This window comes from Sturnus vulgaris, chromosome 16, assembly GCF_052056855.1.
Source record: "Sturnus vulgaris isolate bStuVul1 chromosome 16, bStuVul1.hap1, whole genome shotgun sequence".
NCBI lineage: Eukaryota > Metazoa > Chordata > Aves > Passeriformes > Sturnidae > Sturnus > Sturnus vulgaris.
Window position 1 is genome coordinate 16,377,327 of NC_142258.1, and position 19,424 is coordinate 16,396,750.

At 46.8% G+C, this 19,424-nt stretch overlaps 1 protein-coding gene and 1 long non-coding RNA gene across 2 annotated transcripts; one reads left to right on the forward strand and one right to left on the reverse strand.

Moving 5' to 3' along the window:
* Positions 1–366: 366 nt before the first annotated feature.
* Positions 367–15,410, forward strand: ROGDI (rogdi atypical leucine zipper). The gene is made up of 11 exons (XM_014890260.2): positions 367–461; positions 3,448–3,519; positions 4,808–4,890; positions 6,203–6,257; positions 6,757–6,837; positions 9,180–9,275; positions 10,536–10,634; positions 11,094–11,207; positions 13,414–13,463; positions 13,919–14,045; positions 14,538–15,410. Exons 1-11 carry the CDS (start codon positions 420–422, stop codon positions 14,577–14,579), a joined length of 861 nt encoding a protein of 286 aa, XP_014745746.1. The 5' UTR covers positions 367–419; the 3' UTR covers positions 14,580–15,410.
* Positions 11,822–17,873, reverse strand: LOC106861693 (uncharacterized). The gene is made up of 3 exons (XR_015807288.1): positions 17,804–17,873; positions 16,421–16,566; positions 11,822–12,799 (listed from the first exon to the last, which is right to left on the reverse strand). It is a non-coding gene; the product is annotated as an uncharacterized LOC106861693 (long non-coding RNA).
* Between the last annotated feature and the right edge of the window lie 1,551 nt (positions 17,874–19,424).

A 19,424-nucleotide genomic window follows, 5' to 3' on the forward strand; every position in this document is an offset into this window, starting at 1 on the left:
TGGGGCTGTTGGAAGCTTTCCCTACCCTGAGTATGAAGGATTATTCCCATCTCTCACCCCCCGGGGGCTGGTGTGGTGAAGATGCTATACCCTCACTGCTATGCTCGCAGTACAGTGTGAAAGGAACTCTCCGACTTCTGTGCAAAGACTTCATTGCCAGGATAAATGTATTTATTTTAAGAAGTGATGAGACTTCCACGTCTTCACTAATTTCTGAGTATTCTTACACGGTTTGATCCTCGCCGCTGTGCGCTCTGCTGGGGGCATGCAGGTCAGACCCATCTTGCAGCAGTGCCAGGCTCGGGGGTGTGCGGCACCGGTGGCCCCGCCCCCGCTGACGGCGAGGAAAGCGGCGCTGCCCAATCAGCGCTGCTGGGCCGTGCGCGCGGGGTGCCGGGGGCGGGGCCTGCAGGGTCGGGATGGCGGCAGCGATGGCGAGCCAGGGGGAGCGGGCGGTGCTGGTGAGTCGAGCGGGAGCTCGGCGGGGCCAGGGCGAGTGGCAGCGGCCTCTCCCTGTGCATGACAGCACTGCTGGGCCTCTGCAGGCTCTTTCTGTCTGGTCAGTCTCGGGCGGGGAGCCGCGGGATGGTGGCAAGGCCCTCCCGTGCGCCCGGGTCCGGACCGAGCGTTGTGCGGGGGCTGCCCAGGCCGAGCCCTAGAACAGATGCCGTGACTGTAGGCTCTTCCCAAGTTCCGGCTGTCCTGTCGGCCCGGGCTTTCGGGCTGGTGCCTGGGCTCCGTCGCCGCGTGGCTCGGAGGCCGCGGCCTCCTTCCGCCTCGCCCACCAGCGGCGCCTGGGTCTCTGCCACCGGCGCCGCTCCTCCGATGGGCCGGGTGGGGGTGGGGTGGTAAGGCCGGGGCCGCCCTGCTCCTGGCACGCTGTGAATGTGCCCTTTGGCCTTGGTGTCCCGCTGAACCGCCCCGCACGTGGCGGGTGCCCGAGCCGCCCTAATGTTATAAATGAGAGACAAAAGTCTCGATATTCAGCAAAATTTAGATTGCTTTATTTGATATAGACAGAGCAAGCAGCGCGCTGGGGAACGTGAGGGGTCACCGCCCACTCTACGCTTCACTGAACCCCGGCCCATAGCCTGTTCTTATACTATGGTTTCTCTCCGTAATCAATAATTTTTGGTTCTTTAGCTGTCACAATTTTGACAGGTAAGCTGTGGTGGTCAATAAACATCCTTATCTCAATTTACAAAATCTCCAGCGATAGTCAGTTTCACAGATAACCATCTAGTCTTTGTAGATAACTACCAGCAAAATTCTGGAAGTCTGGTCCTTGAGATAGGCAGCATTGATCAGACAGAGGCAGAAAAGGCTATCGGAAAGTCTGATTTTGCAAGCTGGTAGTAGATGCAACTTATTTGGAAAACATAACATAATATAACAAGGTGATTTTAAACAGAATTCTATCTATAGTCCATGCTTCGCTTCAGAGCTTAGTATTCTGCTTTATACAAACCCCAGTGCTTTTGTGATTAACATGAATCTTTTATCAATTATCACACTAGTGGTCTGGTAGCAGTGGGGACAGGGTGGAGCCGTTGTCATTGCTGCCTCCCCAGGACAGGATCTCCGAGGAGGAATGAAATCTCCTGTCTGGAGAAGGGGTTCAGAGATCCATCGGTCTGGGTGGAAAGCCACATAGGAAAACGGATTTTTCTAATGCCGTATGTTTTAGAGGAGTATGACCAGCATTCTCCAAAAATACAACTGTGCAGTGCACAGATATGCATGAACTTGACTTAGTCCAAAATTAATGGGCAGAGGAAGGGAGATTTCTTTCTGTAATTAAAGGGAAGAAAGACACCAATGGGCATTTTGAATAGCAACAACTGCATGGTGCTGGTTGGTGTTGGAGGTACTAAAGACATCTGCTGCACCCATGGGATCACTGTTCCTTTGGTAACCTGGAGGAGGGCAAACATTACAGAGTGAAAGAACTGCAGATCCATCTTCTCTCTGGTGATCAGTGACAGGATCTGAGGGAGCAGCATGGAGCTCTGTCAGGGGAGGTTTAGGCTTGATATTTGAAAAAGTTTCTTCACCCAGAGGGTGGCCAGGCACTGGAATAGGCTCTCCAGGGCAGTGGTCACAACATCCTGCCTGACAAATTTCAGGAGGGTTTTGACAACACTCTCAAGCTCATGGTAGAATTCTTGGGGCTGTCCTGTGCAGAGCCCACACTTGGACTTCATGATCCATGTGGGTCCCTTCCAATTAAGAACATTCTGTGATCAGTATAATTCCCAGAAACCCAAAATAGTGGTAAAGGGTTGAATTCAGTGGTCTTGCACCCAAACTGCTTTGAAGGATAACTGGGAGTTCTGCCTGGCTTTGTTGTGTGTACCTGCCTTGGATAAATGTTTGCTGAAACAAACTTGACTTTGTCCTACTCGTTGGGATAACTCTTGCATAAGGTGATGACACATCAGTGGGGGGTTGTGTTTTCATGGTGAACAGGAACCATCTAGCAGAGGAACCGCAAGCTTAAAGTTCTGAGTTGACCATAGCTTGCCTATTTTTCTGTGGGCAACCTGCTCAGAACTCTCCCTACGGAAAATTTTTCTTACAGGACAACAATCGGCAATCTTTGTCCCATGCTTGCTTCTGTTCCCCACTTCTTTGATGATCTGCATGGGCATTTATGGTTTAACAGGGACATTAGATGTGCTTTGAGGGTCTGTTTTATACAGGCCTCTCTGTGGCAGCAGCCAATGGAGGCTCAAGGCACTGAGTCATCAGATCCAAACTTGTTCATTACTGAATTCGCCCCAATGATTGGAAGTCCCCAGCCCGTGTCCCCCTTCACCCCTTTTTCAGTTTAATTTGTTTTGGTTTTGGACTGCTATTGCTTGGGGAAATGCTGGGTATGGGGGTAGGGAATGCTCATTTTAGTTTTTGTCTTTGTTTCTGACCACCTGATTCGCAACAAATTTGTCTGCAAGTTGATTCAGTTTTGCCTGTACCAGGAGTTGGTAGTGAATCTCTCTAGCTTTACCTTGGCCCATGATCTTATTTCCTCCCATGACTCACTGAGGAAGGCACAGTGAGGGAGGCTGGGTATATGTCTGGCAGCCAGGCGAATCCATCCCAACAGCTTAAAAAGATGCCCCAGCTTTTGAAGCAGTAGCATTTTTACTTTGTTCTGAAAGTTGCATTCAGTTGTAGGTTTTTTGGTACAGTGATTGGTGTGAATGTTGCTTTCTTAAACAAAGTCAGGGCAAGAATGAGGATAGTTCATTGGACTGGGGTGGAGAAGTGGAGATGTAGAGACTGAAGTGTTTCAACAAATCAGGAAGAAATCTTTTGTTCTCCTTTATTTAAACATTATGGAAACAGCAGTACACTTAGAACTTACATAGTTTTCCCACGTGTCTGAGAGATTTGCTTCCAGTGTTTGATGTCTAATGATTCCACTGCTATCTTTCCATGACATAGGAAGAAGAATTTAAATGGCTTTTACAAGAAGAGGTCCATGCTGTTTTGAAACAGCTGCAGGACATTTTGAAGGTAGGTTACTTTTGTCTGAGTTTTGTGTTGTTGCTTTGTTTGACATTCTGTGTAAGGAATGGTGATAGGTTTCCCTTGCAGGAAAAATCTTGGTAGAGGCTGCGCAGAAAGGTCATCCATGCACGTCCAGTTCTGTCCCTAGTGCTTGCTTGCCCTCTGCTCCTGAGGACTCACAGTAAAGCTGATTTCCCCAAGATTGCTCTGGTCTTGACTCTGCTGGGAGCTGCCTTGAAAAGGCACATGGAGGCAGCCAGACCTATCTGCCAGACATTTGCCTGAGATATCAATATTATCTGGAACAGAGAATCTGGATCTGCCTGTTGCTCTGACATGTGTTGTGCAAGCAACATGGCCTTTAGCTGACAGCTGCTACTTGTGCAGTAATTACTAGCATGCACTCACCTTCTTCAAAACCGTCCTTTCCTCAACATGCCCATTCCTCTGCTGGTACCTGCCCCTTTCAGAGGCCTGACGGGTTCAGCTAAAGCAGATGGGCAGCATTTTTCTCACCTTTCTCCAGCCTGAGCATGCACTGCGGGGCCGAATCTTTCCAACCAGCCATGGTGAACAGGCCAAAGGGACTTGTGTGCACTGAGACTGCACCGTGTGTCTGCTGGGTCAGTGTTCAACAGGCCCAGCCCCTTAACACTCTCTGGTTTTTGGAGGTTATGGAGTGATGGAAGAGCAGGGCCAAAAATGTGGAGGTGAGGGGCAAGTGGCAGAGCAGGTGTGAGTGCCATAGTGCTTACTCAAAACCCCAGGACTGGAGTCAGTAGTAGGTGACAGTAGACTGCAATACCTGTATATATGCTACCCATTTTGAAGAATTTACTATAGTTTTGAGGGTGAAGTGTGTAAAGGGCATCACCAGCCAGTGTAACCAGGTGGAGGGCTAGGGAGGGTTAATTTTCTCTCCAGACTTCCTTCATGTGTAAAGACCAGCTGTGATAAGACACCATGGTGCCTGAGGGTGTGCAGAGCTGAGCTTTTGAGTGCTGCTTCTTCTGTGGGCAGCTTGGGGATCCTGCTGGCACTGCCCAGCTCTGGAGTGTGGGATTTCCAAATGCCTTTCGCTATGGGTTGCATGCACTGAGCCTTCTCCTGGGCTTCACCAGTCCTGCAGTAGGATGAAATCCAAGTGCTCTGCTTGGTGGACTTCAGGAGGCTGGCAGAGGTGACTGCTACATATTCAGCCACTTGCTGGTGTCCACATTATCTTTGTTCCTGGCTCATGGTGTGCTGTGCCTAGGCAGATGCTCCAGCACTCACTGTGTTTTCTCTTGGGCAGGAGGCCTCCCACCGCTTTGCCTTGCCCACCAGTGGCTCAGGAGGAGCTGTCAAGCAGGAGAACTTTGTACTAAGCACATCAGGGTAAGTGGTGGTGGTCAGCAGGTCACCTTCCTCTTCAGCGAAGGGTGCAGATCCTGGAGGATCTGTGGTGAAGGGCTTTGCAGAAGCCCTGGAGCAATGGGTTTTCTTTAATAGATTTTGCCTTAAGGAAAACAAACTCTCATGGCAGGTGAAGGTAACAGTCTGTAGCTGTGCTCTAGGGCTGCCTGAGCCAGCCTTGTGTCATTTCCTGCTGACACCCAGAAGGTAGTCACTGATTCCTGACCACATGCTTGTGTGTTGCCTCAGTGCTGTGTGCAGTTTGCCAAAGGGCATTTTTCTGGTTATGATACAGGGAGTTGCAGTTACAAGATCCGAATTCTGGTCTTGGCTCAGTTTCTGACCCTGACTATAAAGAAATCTTAACCTTTGTTGTCATCTCCCTAAAATAGCAATAGTAAATCTCCTTCCCACAAAGCAAACTGAGGCTTGTGCAAAAGATGCTATAGCTGTGCAGTTCTTCTGAAATTGATATCCATTTTTTGTTCCTCACTGTAGCCCTTGGTCCCAGTAGATGCTCTGGCAGAGTTCACAAGCTTGTCACAAAACAGTTAACCGTAGTCATTAGGAATGTTAGAGCATTGCAAGGAGTCATGCAGTAATTCTGTACTAAATTTGAAGGTTGTCTTCTTCAGATCTTAGTTAAACTTCATTTAGTTTTCATTTGTTGTTGTTGTTGTATGGTGGATCTTGCAGTGTTGATCTGAGGAATCTCTCATATTGTGAAATGTAAAGTATGGCCCAACCAGGTGTTTCAGTCTTCTCCTCACACTGTTCGTTGTAGGTGTGAGTCATCTTGCAGGACCTTTCAAAGGGTTTGGGGCGTGGGTTTTTTATTTATTTAAGATTGTGGGGTATTACTTATTTAGGGTCTTTTTTATTGGAATGGGGTGTGGTTTGTAGCTTTCAACTCCTGTAAGAATCACCTAACACTCCAATGTCAGTAATTAATTTACTGTCTTGTGCTTGTGCCTGCTAGAGCTGTTTGTAACAGCAACCAAATTGTTGACAGATGATAAATGGAATAAGAATGGGATCAGAAATTAAGGTAATATTTTAGACAGAGCAGTTAGGGTGAAGTGGCCCGTAAGGAATATGACAGGAGTTTACCACAGGCCAGGAACTGGGGACTTGAAAGTGTGTATGGTGGTCAGCTACTGGGTAGGAGTAGTGTTCAGACCCTGGGCAGGAGGAGCCATGCTGGCTACACAGGACAAGGAGTGGAGGTGTTAGGCTGGCAGTCGATAGGTGCCTCTTGTGACACGTGTTACCCAGATGTTTCCTCTCATTCCAGCACAGACCAGGTGAAAGGTGTGATGACACTGCAGGGAGATGCACTGTGTCAAGCTGTGAGTACTTGCCACGCTTCTTGCTTTGTACTACAAGGGGTGTATCACCCTTTGATCACTTCAGGGAGGGAGGGAGGGAGGTCACCCTGGTTATATTACCAGTGATCAGTGTTCTTTGTCAGTTCTCCCTAATTGGCCTAGATGTTTCAGCAAGCGTTGAAATTTGTCAAGATCCAGCATCTGGCATCCCCTTCTACCACCACCATGTGGTGATGAATGCTGTAGTCAACTTCTATGGGGATTCCTTGCCTTTATCACCCTTTTTGTATAATAACAAGTTTCCTTGGGGAGCTTCTGGGCTGAGGTCACGATTCACTCAATGCCTTTCAACCTATTCTTTGTATTAATATCATCCTGTGGAAGCACTGAGGTTCTGGCTGTGCCGGGACTGCAGAAGGCAGTTTGCTAGGATGGTCTGGAAGAAGGGAATGCGACTGCCAGCCCCCATCTTCTGCATACAGGCATTTCTTGCTCTCATGTGTTTGTTTCTTTTTTCAAGGATGTTAATCTGAAAATGCCCAGAAACAATCAGCTTCTGCATTTTGCATTCCGGGAAGACAAGCAGTGGAAATTGCAGCAGGTACCTGTTAGCTCTAGATGCCCATCTGTCCTTAACCTCAGTGCTCTCTGAACAGTAACTTTTGTCTTTCCAGAGAGACTGTTATGTCCATTCCACATGAGCTATGGTGGTAAAAGCTAAGGGAGGAAGCGGGTGCAATTAAAACAGTTAAATTCAGTTGTGGTGCCTGGATGGGCTTATTCCAGACACACTAGTTGGTCTGAAGGCTGTCTGCATGGCAGTCATGCCTTTAAAGAAGTGCCTGAGGTGCCTGTTCAGGACTGTCCCATGTCACCCCAGGCTAGCAGGGCAAAGAGCAGCTTCAGGGGCCTTGAGTAGCTTGCTCTCATTCTCTTACAGATGCATTTGTTTACGCTGAGAACAAATTATTGTGTTCCAGTAGCATGTCTGAGTTCCCTCAGGTAAGGAGTTAAAAGAATGCAGCTATCCAGAACCAGAATCTCTTTTCCATCATTTTGCTGGGACATACATGATTTCAGGACCTGACCTAGTGTCTGAAGATATGGTTTTCCTCAATTACTTTGTCAGAGCTGAGTAGGTTGGAGGAATATTGATTCAATGTGCTTCCTTCTGCCAGAAAAAACTCAGGTTTTTCTAGGTGATGAGTGCATTTGGCATTGAGTGCAGTTCCCAATGTCTGCTTTAGCAGTGAAAGCTCTACCTAGTAACTTCATAGAAATCTAGAAAATTGTTTACGTGGGATGTTAATACCAAACTTGGTTGAGTTTGTTTATGCCTTGCAACAAAACAAGGAAGTTTTTGTGACAACAGTCAGCAGTGCCTCCTCTTTTGTTGCTCTTTTGTACTGCTGCCTGGTTGATAGTTTTCTACCAGTTTTTATGGAAAACAGCTTCCTTTATGTACTTAAACTATGTGTTCTAACGTTGTTCAGGTACGGAGTGGAGTGCCTAAAGGACTGGGTTCAGAAGCATTTGTAGTGGTTGTATGGTGATCTTTGGTCTGTCTGAATTAAAAATTAGTATCTCAAAGGAGTGTCTTCCTTTAATGGGTGATGTCAGTTGGAGTTTTGTTTCTCTGTACAAAGTAAAGTCATAGGTAAGAAGTTGTAGTGTAGGCACGTTTTTGAGGAACCCAAGTGTGGGTCCCTAAATTTTGAGGAAGTTGATTAGAAAACAAAGCAAAATCAAGGGGGAATATGAATGAAGTAAATCATAACAACAGGGTTTGCATTGCTTGGTTGGATAGTGCTTCTAGGAACAGTTTAGCTTGCTCAGAAGCCTCTGGGCTTCTGTAAAGGCTGGAGGTGGTGATATTTAAGATGCCCAAGTACCTGCAGTCTCGCAGTCTGACAGTGGACTTACTTTTCTCACTTTTTTCTCTCCAGTGGAGAGCTGGAGAGTGCAAGAGCCTCCAGTGCAAGAGCTTTCTAAGAGCAGGGCTGTTCTGTGTTCCCTGAGTTCTGCATTAGAAGGAGCCAGAGCCAGGTCTATGCCAGGGAGGCTTCTACAAGGATGCAGAGCTGGGAGCTGCGACTGCTGGAGGGCATTGTATATATATCCAATTACAAATACCCAAGTTATGTTGCCCATCTCCCAACAGACACTTAAGTTTCTCTGCTTAGCTGTTTCATTTGCACCCTCTAATTTACTCCTTGGGCTTGTTTTCCAATTTTCATGCTGCTGCCTGAAATAGAGCACAAGTCAGCTTCTCCCAGGGCCATTGTCTTCCTCTGGTTTGTCCTTGCTTCCATGAAAGCAAGGATACACCTATCAATTTTGCTTTTATAACTATGTTCCTCTTACTTGAGAAGAACTTGAGCCAGTTGTGTCCTGAGTCTGGTCCAGTCCCACACAATGGCATAGCTTCTTGATGCTGGAGATAACTCTCAATCCCAACAATTTTACTTTAGAAAGACTCTGGGATACTGTCAGAGACACTGTATTAGAAATCAGTGCTTGCTGCTCATTGATGTCGTTTGTTTTAGCTCTGATAGGACGAAATCATTGTTCATGGTGCTAGAGCTGACTGTTGTATGCCATTAGCAGTGAGAATTCCCACCAAGCGGTTGTGGTCAGAGTGCTCCCAGGATGAGTGCCTGATGTCACTTCAGGACAGGAGCAATATCTGTACTGACAATCCAGGATGTCAGACTGTTCTGCATCTCCAGTTAGTGAGCAGAGAACCCAGTAATGCTTCTGGGCAGCAGTGGTAGATTTGTGTTAGAGAGTGTCTGATGTTTAGACATGGCATTACATTTGAGAAGACACCATTCTTAAGGTCAGTGAGATAACTGGGGAAAACTTTACTTCCCAGCCTGTGTTCCTATGGAGTGTTTCTTTCATAAGGCTGCATGTACCTTTCATAAGGCTGTACCTTTGCAGATCCAGGATGCTAGAAACCATGTGAACCAAGCCATTTACCTGCTTATGAACAGAGATGTGAATTACCAGTTCAGAACAGGCTTGGAGGTGCTCAAGGTGAGGAGAAAGCCCCTACTGCTTGGGTAGGAACATTCATTTTTCTTCTTTCCATTTTTTGTTTTAAACACAGTTAATGCATATTACTCTCTGTGTCTCTTAGTGAAAACAGACTTCACAGTTTTACCCATATGTACCCATGTCAAGAATTGTCCATGTGACCTCATATTTTATATGAATCTGTACTAGTTTAGCATTAGTAAGAGGGCTGTACATCCTGGTGAACAGTAATTTGAGTAGTCAGTGCCCTGTTACGCACCAGCGATAATCTGGGAGGATATTCCTTGATCTTCTGTGGATGCTGTTACCTAACATACACTCTTTATTGGTCAGTGCTGCTATGAGAGCAGCAGTGAGGTAGCCATCAGTAAACAGAAGATGACAGTACTTGTGATTTACTGAAAATCTGAAAGTGACCTCTCTTGCCAGTAGTATTTTCTGGGATCTAATACAGAGCAGCTGCTGCATGACAGTGAAGCCCAACCTGCTGCTTGGAAATGCTCTCTGAAGGCAGCAGAATTTCGGCTTGCTTATTAGAATCCATCACATCAAACGTAAGAAAACTAAACCTTTTTAGTTTCCATATGGGCAAAGGCTGCTCATAGGAAAAAGCTAACTATTTCCTTTTACTTTCAAGTGGAAGTAAGGGGAAGTATTAGTCATAATACAAAGTGCCTTCATCTTAGCAGTCATGAGCTCTATAACAGACATGTTGCTTCCCCCTTTTTTTCTGGAAGAGGAAGTCTGCCTGAATAGAGCCTTTGAAGTGTGTTTTCTGGCAGGATTGGCCTCACAATGAGCTGGTTCTTTATTCTACTGCGTCACTCATAGCTGGTTATTAACAGAGGGAGCCCATGCAGCAGTTGTACCTGTGATGTGGGAATGGGGAGACCGAGAATGCAGCTTGTTTTTTCCTTAATGCCTCTTCTTCTGAAGAGCTGATGATGAGTTTGTTGATGCCTCTGTGGCATCAGTAATTGGTCTTATGTTGCCTTGGTATTCTTACCATGAATACCTGTTCTCTCATCAGTTGCTGGTACTGAACACTACTGACCTGTCTCATAAGTCTCTGACGGTGGTAACAGTTAAACTGCATTTATGTGGGAGCCACCCCTTCCCAATAAGTTCCTGAATTCCTGGAAGGGTGAGGGGTAGTGGCAGTTGTTTTAACACTTGCAGAAGGCTGTAGGATTCTGCAGCACACTGTCCAGAGCTGTCCAGGAATAACACTCAGCAGTGATTCTGTATGTTATCTTGTAGCTTATGGATGCTGTGATGTTGCAGCTCTCCAGAGCCCGAAATCGGCTGACCACTCCTGCCACTCTGACGCTACCAGAAATTGCCTCCAGTGGTCTCACAGTAAGTGTGTGGTGGTCTAGATCTCTATACAGGTCTGGCAGCATTGCAATAGTGTGGATACCGGGGTGCATCCTGGTGGAAGTGGGTTCCTGAGGCAGAACTGAAGCAAGTGCAAATTCTGAGTGGTTTTGGATGCTCTGTAGCTTCCTGTGGGAATGCATTAGGACATTAGGGCATTAGGACTCTTGTTCTCTGAAAATAAGTTGTGTTCTCTGCCCAAGAGTCTTGTCGAGGGATGATTTGCCCTTGTGAACACTGCTCCTTTCTCTCTTGTCACTCTCATGCACATCCGATTTGATCAAGGGTAGCGAGAGCAGCAATGGTTGCCTGCCTCAGTCTTTGTTTCTCTCCTAATGATTTTTTTGCCATGGGGCAGTTGTAGCTTGGGAAAAGGGAATAATTTCCCAGCATTAGAAATCATGATCTTTTCACTGACAAAGAAACTCATTTTCTTGCCAGAAAATGTTCACCCCTGCGCTGCCTCCAGACATCCTTGTGAATTTCTATATTAACTTGAACAAGCTGTGCCTCACTGTCTACCAGCTCCACGTGATGCAGCCCAGCACAACCAAGGTGATGCTTGCTATCTTGTGAGCCTTGTTTAGTTTCCTCTTTTTGCGTTCCACTGTGAGGAGGAGATCATACTGCTACCTGGTGCAATGTTATGTTCATAAGATAGTGCAGAAGTTAGTTCAGCTGGTGCTAAATGTCTGTGTTTAGGTCTGCTGCACACAGAACACTGGCTCTAAATCTAGTTTGGGGCATGGCTGCTGAGCCCAGAAGAACATACCAGTGATCTGGAGTAAGCCATTTTTTACCAAATACTTAAAATATAGATTGATAATTTTGTGTAATTTTGGGAGGGCATAGTTATATTAATCCAGTTTACATTAGAGTAGCATCTTGGGTTTCCTAATGGAGTTTTGATGGATACTTTTCTGCTTTACCTGTTATGTAGGTCAACTTGATGTCCTGTAAAAACAGCGTGTCCTGGTTTGAAAGACAGGTGTCTGCTAAGGAAGGCAGGAGCCTCTCTTGAAATGGAAAATATAAACCCCTTCTGTCTTGGTTTGAAAGACAGATATTTGCTAAGAAAAGGCAAGAGCCCCTTCCCTGAGAGGGAGAATGCAACCCCCTCCCTTCCAATTATTATAATTTTGGAATCAGAGGCTTTCAGGCAAAAGATATTGGAGGTAGGAATAACAGTTCTTTACTAATATATCTAACAAGGCAAACAAAAGAAACAACAGCTATAAAAATTGTCAACAAAACAGAACAGTATAGCTCAGTTCCAGTCCCTTTTGGCCACAGGCCATCTCCCTGCGCTCAGTTACCGGTGCTGGGGGCAGGGCAGGTCCCGCGCAGTTGAAGAGGGCTGGGTGATGGCGGCAGCGGCCCAGGGGTGAGAGGGATGGGGGAGTGACTCCCCCCTCACGGTGTTGGTCGTGGTGCTTGACGGAGTGTCCAGAGATAATAGGATGAAGTGGGAAAGCAGCAGAGCAATGTCTGATGACAGGGAACGTGACTCCTGGTGCTGGGATGGTGGGGAGGGTGGTAGGTAGCAGCATCAGCCATCTTCCTCCGACTCCACAAGCGAGCAAGAGACCGAGCCAGACAGCTGCCCCCCCTCTCCTTTTGCGGTGTTCCCTCTCTCCACTCCCCTGCAAGAGAAACTGTTGCCCTAGCTACCTGAGTTAGGGTCTAGCCCCAAATCCTTAGCATAACAATGGGAAAAATTCCACAGAAAGAAAAGAAAACTTCAACCCTCCAAATGATTATAATTTTGAAATTAAGAGGGCTCTCAGGCAAAGATATAGGAATAGGAATAGCAGTCCTTTACTAGGAAAATTAAAATAGAAATACAGTATTACAGAGAACAAACCCAAAAACACTGACACAGTCAGAATATAACCTGACAGGTCAGCCAAGGTGTTGGTAGCAGTCCAATTAAATGGTGGCTGCAGTCCTCCTGGATGACAGATGTGGTTCACTTGAAGCAGTGGTCCTGTACCAAGGGTGCAGTTTTCCTCCAAAGGTTCAGTGATGAAATGGAAAAGTCTGTTTTTTCTGTGGAATCCAGTGGAAAAAGGCTGCTCTGATGTTACAAATCTCAGATTTTATCTAGGTAGGAAATGCTTGGCTCCTCCCCCTGGCTGGAGCATCTCCTAATGGGATGATGAAATTTTATCAGTCATTCAGTGGGACCCAATGGGATGATGTAATTTTATTAGTCATGTAGTGGGACTCAATGGCCCATTAACAGACGATATCTTCCTGGAGGAAGGATGGGTTGTGGAAAAGAGAAAGAACACTGCCCCACCTGTTTTTTAACAGATGGCCCATTAGCAGAGGGTATCCCCCACAGAGATAAGGAACACTGCCCCACCTGGTTTCAGCAGATGGTGATAGAATACACACCCCTGGTCACATCCTGTATTGCAACTCAAGACACAGCGTTAAACTCTTAAGCTTTATGAAATGCATTCCTTCCATAAGGAAGATTTTCCTAAAAATCTGTATTTTGTTTTTCTTCTGGATCTGATAATTTCTGTAGTGATAAAATTTGTAGCTACATTGAGCTCAGCCAATGTGTAGAATTTCTTTCATGAAGGAGCAGGAAGAGTTCTAACAGAAGAGATTCCATATTGATGGAGTGTCCAGGCAAATAGAGCATGGGTGTTTCTTGATGTCAGGCTACTGAAAGCATAAACCTTAAACGTCTTTCTTCTAAGTGGTTTGTTTACCACATCAAAATCCTAATGACCTTTTCCTTCTCTAGAACTTCAAGCCTGCTGGAGGGTCTGTTTTGCACAACGCTGGGGCCATGTTGTAAGTATAGTCACTACAAGGGTAGTGTACCTGGATAACAGGTGTTGGTATACCTTGAGGGTGAAATCCAAATAGCTGTGTAGTTTTCATTGTAGCATCTCTGAAGTGGAGAAGCTGGATTGAGTCACTTGCTGTGCCTGTGAATGCTCGGTTGTGTCTCTTACCTAGACAGTGTCACGAGTTTATGTAGAGATGAGAGTTTACAATGAAAATGAGTGTTTGGTCATTGGCACTGCCATCTGCATTCCCTCTGTGCGTGTCTGGAATGAAGTTCCTACCTTCACCTTTTAGCTTAACTATAAATCTGGTCAGAGATGGACTTGAGTGTTTGCATTCTCTAACTTTGCCAGATGCTGATTTAAATGTGATAGAACTCATCATCATCTCTCCTATGGAAATGTTGAGTTGAGTTCTATGCTGTTGTGTGTGAAGCTGTGCTCTTTCCCCCCCTCTAGTGAGTTTGGCAGCCAGCGATATGAAGTCAGCCATGTGCATAAAGTGGAATGTGTTGTCCCGTGGTTAAATGATGCCCTTGTGTTCTTCACAGTTTCACTGCAGCTTTGCCAGCAACTGAAGGACAAGGTAATGGCCTTGAAAAAGGGGCTTTGTTTTTAACTGTGGATTTTGAGAGGACCTCATATCTGAAGTGATGTTATTCTGTTCAGCTTGCTGAAAATAAGGGATGCGTCAGTGTTCTGGAGCCAGGGTGTTGGCTGGTACTGCCTAGCAAACACAGCCATAGGATAAGTATAGTGGTGTGGCAGATGTCTGTTGAGCTGGTGACTAGATGGAAAGGAGCAAGCAGACATTTCTGTGTTCTCAGTCAGAAGGTGGATGAGAGGAAACAAGCAACCTAGATTCCAGTAGATCAGTGCTCAGTTCCAGTTCTGCAACTGCCACCTTGAGCAAGTAACTTTCTACTCCTTCAGTGACAGCAGCAGCAAACCTGCCCTTCAGTAGTGTGCTCAAGTGTGTAATGCTGTGAAGCTAAGTCCTCCCTCACACATTATGTGCTCTTTTTTTTTGTGGTACAAGGGGTATAGAAACTTACCTGCTTTTGTTCTTGCTTTCCAGATCTCCGTTTTCTCCAGTTACTGGAACTACAGGCCATATTAATTCTCTGTGGGATGGTCTAAGCCTGTACAGTACTTCAGTGTCTCTCTCTGTTTTCTCATGCCAGCTGAGTCCAGGTCAGCCTGAGGAGTGCTGGAGTTCACTGCCAGATGCCCTGGACAGGGCAGGGTCAGTGTACCCAGAGACACAGCTTTAGTAGCTTAGTCTGGGATTGCTGCATAAGCAGGGCACCAAGTAGTGCTGGGTGGTTGGCAGGAGCTTCCATTGGTCCCTCTTGTGCATTGTGTGGCTCACATTTTCCAAGCCCCTTATGAGTTACACAGGTCTGTTAAAACAGATAGGTGCTCTGGACCACCCCCACCAACAAGATCTGTGCATTATGCTGTAACTAACTCCTTGAATGTGAAGTGGCTGGGAAGGGGGGAAACAGACTAACTTAACACACCTCTTAAAAGGTAGGGCATGTTGCTCCATGTAGTGAAGTAAGTTTCTCTTATCTGATCAAGCTGTGCTTATAATTAACCCTGAGTGGCTCCTTCCCCTGCCTATTCTGCCCATCCCCATGTTACCAATTCCTCTTTGGGGATGCTCTTGCTGCTGTTTGAATTCTTTTCCCCCTTATCCAGCATCAGTGTGATAATTATTTTTTCCTAAGCCCTAGGTGGGCCAACTGGTCTTTTCCAGGTTTAATATCTTGTTTTCACTGCCAGCCTTTGGAGTTGCCTTGGTGTACCTTGTGCAGTCTTTCATCTTGTCATTAAATGCAAAGTGAGTACCACATTGCTACTATGATTTGCTGCATATGGATGCTACAATGTGTAACTAATCCCTTTAGCCACTGCTAACTGTGAAATAAAGACCCTCATACCTGCAGTGCTCATGTGGGCTGTGAAAGAGTGAGTATCTGAGATTCTGTGCTCTCTCACAAGTGAGTGACTGTTCTTGGTTATGTTATCATGTTGGTTTGTCTTTTGCTTAACTGGGGAGGACAGTAGTGGAGGCACTACTAGCTGGGCAAGTCTTCAAAGGCTGAGCCTGTTTGCATAGCCTCAGCCCAGTGCTATCTGATACCTGAATACTACCTGAAGTATTTTTCCAAACATGGCATGTTTGGAAGAGGCTGTAGGCACTCAGACTGGGGTGGGTTGGCTCATATAGTCATTCAGAACATCTCTGGCAGAGTGGGAAGTCTCCAGGTCCCTGTTCAGGATCTTCTCAGGAAGCTGCCACCTACCCACATAACTGTTGCCCGTGGAAGTCTTTTGCAACCTTCTCTACACCTTTTTGTGAACAGTTGTTTGTAAATGCTCCCGGAGTTTGATTTGGTTCTGAATAGCCTCGTGAAACAGTGAAAGAGACAGCGGCTCTGACAGATGTATGATGGAGAGCATTGCTCATTTTATTACAAGACAAATCAATACAGAGTCTCAAGGCAGATTAAAATACAGTGACAAAATAAAGCTAAAAATAAAAAAGCCATCAAAAAACATAAAAAATGAGATAAAACCAAATTATGATAAAACATTTAGGAATATAAAACTCATTATTATGCAACATAGAGAATCGGCTTGTCAATGAGATATCACGTACTCAAAATAGGGTTGTTAAGAACCAAAGAAATAAAATGTTGTTGGAAGCAATTATAAGGAAATTTAGTGGACTTGAAAATGTACATGCATAATGAAATGTAATCAAATATGTAAAATTCTCTCAGCTGATGAAGAGAAGATTTCTTTTTCTTTTCTCATTTAAATCAGAAGCCTCTCCATTAGCAAACAGGGAAACAGAACAGTTGCTTCTTCACATTCCACAAATAAATGGCTCACACAATATCAAGTCTGCCACCTTTCTAACACAGTAGTTATCACAACGGATTTACTTACAGAGGACGGCCACAGCTCCAGACTCAGGCATGAGACATTCTTCTCTGTTCTTGGTTTCCATGATCACACTGAAGGAAAGTGGGTCCAGCTTGCGACAGACACTGTATGCTTTTCTGAAAGCCATTTTGCCTACATCACAGGCAGCTCTGTCCAACACAAGATGATGTTAGTGAAACCTCCCTGTGCTTCCAGACACCTCATGGCAAGTGGGTTTGACAAAAGTCCTTTCCTAGGGATTTTACATGTCTGACAAAAACAACAAAACACCCTACTCCCTCGTTCTACCTCATGAGACTTAGCTTATCTGTATTCCCAATCAAATACAGGGATTATCTAAAGATGACATAACAATGTTTCAAAACCAGAACTACCCAGAGAAACGCCTTTCAAAATGCAGATTTTTTTAAAAAAGCTTCTTGGAGACAAGTAGGATTTTACAAAATCCCAGACTGGTTTGTGTTGAAAGGGACCTTAAAATTCATCGCGTTCCACCCCCTGCCATGGGCTGGGACACCTTCCGCTATTCCATGTTACTCCAAGCCTTGTCCAGCCTGGCCTTGGACACTTCCAGGGGTCCAGGGGCAGCCACATCTTCTCTGGGCACTTGTACCAGGGCCTCATCACCTTCTCAGGGAACAGATCTAAATCTAATCCTACTCTCTTTTAGTTTAAAGCAGTTTATTTCCCAATAGCTTAATTAGTAGGATTTCTTCTTAGGGAAAAAAGAAAAGAAAGTTTTCCAGCTACCAGTAACATGGAAGAGTAGCAGCCACTTCAATCGTAAACTAGTGCCAAAAGCACAGAAGCAGCCTTCAATTTTTAGATCCATTATACTGATTCTTACCTTGTACAAAAGCGACAGTATATTTTAAACACTGAAGCCGTTAAGATATTTTAAAGGATCGTACAAAAATGTCAACCTATTTTTGGTTCCCCCCTCCCCCCTTTTTTAAAATGAAAGCAGCTGTCCTGTGGCTGCTGAAACATCTGAGCGTTGTACCGGTGACGCTGCCGGCCAGCCACACACGAGTGAGATCTTTAAAAAGCCCCACAAAACCCTCACACTGCAACAAACCATAAACAAGTGCGAGAGCAACCAAGTTTTTCGTGCTGAGGCTCGGGAACACGCAGCGAAGGAGGACTGCTCCGGAGCGGGGCTTTCCGTGCTCCTTTCCCGGCAGCTCCCCCAGCTCCGGTGCAGAGCCGGCACTGCCCGCCCCCTCCGCGCCCGGGCGGGCTCAAAGTACGGCCAAGCCGCGAGGCCGCCGCCGCCGCCACATTCCTGTACAGCTCAGCGGGACCCGCCCGGCAGCGCCCGCCCTGCCCCGAGCCCGTCCGAGCCGCCCGGGCTCCGGCCTGACCCCGCGGGACTGCCGCGCTCACCGTCCGCCGCCGCGGAGCCCGCGGCAGCCGCCGGGATCCACCTCCTCCCGGCCCCGCATCCTTCCGCACTGCCCTGCCCGCCCCGGAAGGGAAGGCAAGGAGGGGGCGGGTGCTGGAGCCGCGGCGAGACGGAGTTGTGCTTTAAACGAACCGAGCCGTGTGTTGAACACAGCCAGCCCCAAGCCCCGCTGCGGGATTATTACGAGGGGCAAAACCCAAGGGACAGGCTCGAGAACAGACGTGTGGACCGAGCCACCTCTGAGTCACCGCGCTGGGCGAAGGGCTGCGATACTCACAGAGCCTCGGGTCGACTGGGAGCCGGCTAAAGCCGGCGTCTTCCCCACAGCAGCCGCGGAATAGAATCGTGCAATATTCTGAGCTGGAAGTGACCCACAAGGATCATCGGGTCCGACTCTTGGTCCTCCACGAATACCCCAATAATCCCGCCCCATGCATCCCTGGCAGCGCTTTCCAAACACTCCTGGAACTCTGGCAGCCTCGGGGCCGTGTTCATTCCCTGGGGAGCCTGGGCAGTGCCCAGCACCCTCTGGGGAAGAACTTTTCCCTGATATCCGACCTAAACCGCCCCTGGCACAGCTCCAGCCATTCCCTTGGGTCCTATCACTGGTCACAGAGAGCAGAGATCAGAGCTGCCCCTCGAGAGGAAGCTGCAGACACCTCAAGAGTTCTCAGCTCAATCTCTTCTCCAGCTGAACAAGCCCAGTACCCTCAGCCGCTCGTGTGGCTCAACGCGGTCTTTGCCTCCGGAACTCCGTGCTCTTCACTGACTCCACAGCTGCCCGAGCCAAGCGGATTTTCCCCGTCCCTGGCGCAGGTACCGCTGGTACAGCAGGAGCAGGGCGGCCGAAGGAGAACGACCCCCGCGTTCTGCGCTGCGGGGCGCGCTCAGGAACCGCAGCCCCCGGAGCCGCGCCTGTCCCGGGCCCCGCCCCTGCGGTACCACCCGCAGCTCCCGCTCCATCATCCCCACAGCTGTTAAAAGTATTAATTGACAAGAAATTCCTATTTTCCATTATTTTCCTGTTTAAATGGAAGGGGGAAACCTTGACGATGCTTTTTAATGGGTTTTAATTAAAGATAACTCCCTCCTTTTCCTCACTCTAAGGCTTAAATTGGGAAGGAAGCCCAGTTGTCCCACCTTCTTAAGGGTTTGAACAGAGGGAAAAATCCCCACTTTTCCATCACTGGAGAGATTTAAAGTGAGGAAAACCCCTATTTTCCCAATATTTTAGGGGATTGAATTATAGGTGAGAAGGCATTTATTTACCATTATATCGGTTTAAGTGGAAGTATCTGTCCCATTTCCTCATTCTAAGGTGTTCAGTTGAAGGAAGCTCTGTCTTTTTCAGCGTTTTAAGACTTTAAAATTGCATTTTGGGGTACTTCTACCTGTGCCCCAGTACCTCAGACAGGAGCACACATATATAACCCCACCACCACCCAGGAACATATTCTTTTTCTTATTTATTTATGATGTAGAGAGCCCAAGTTAGAGGTCCTAATGAGACTTAAATCATTCTTCTCCACTGTGCTTAGACACATGTGGAGTACTACATAGTAGTCACAAAGGAATAATTACATAAGTCAACAATAAGTTATC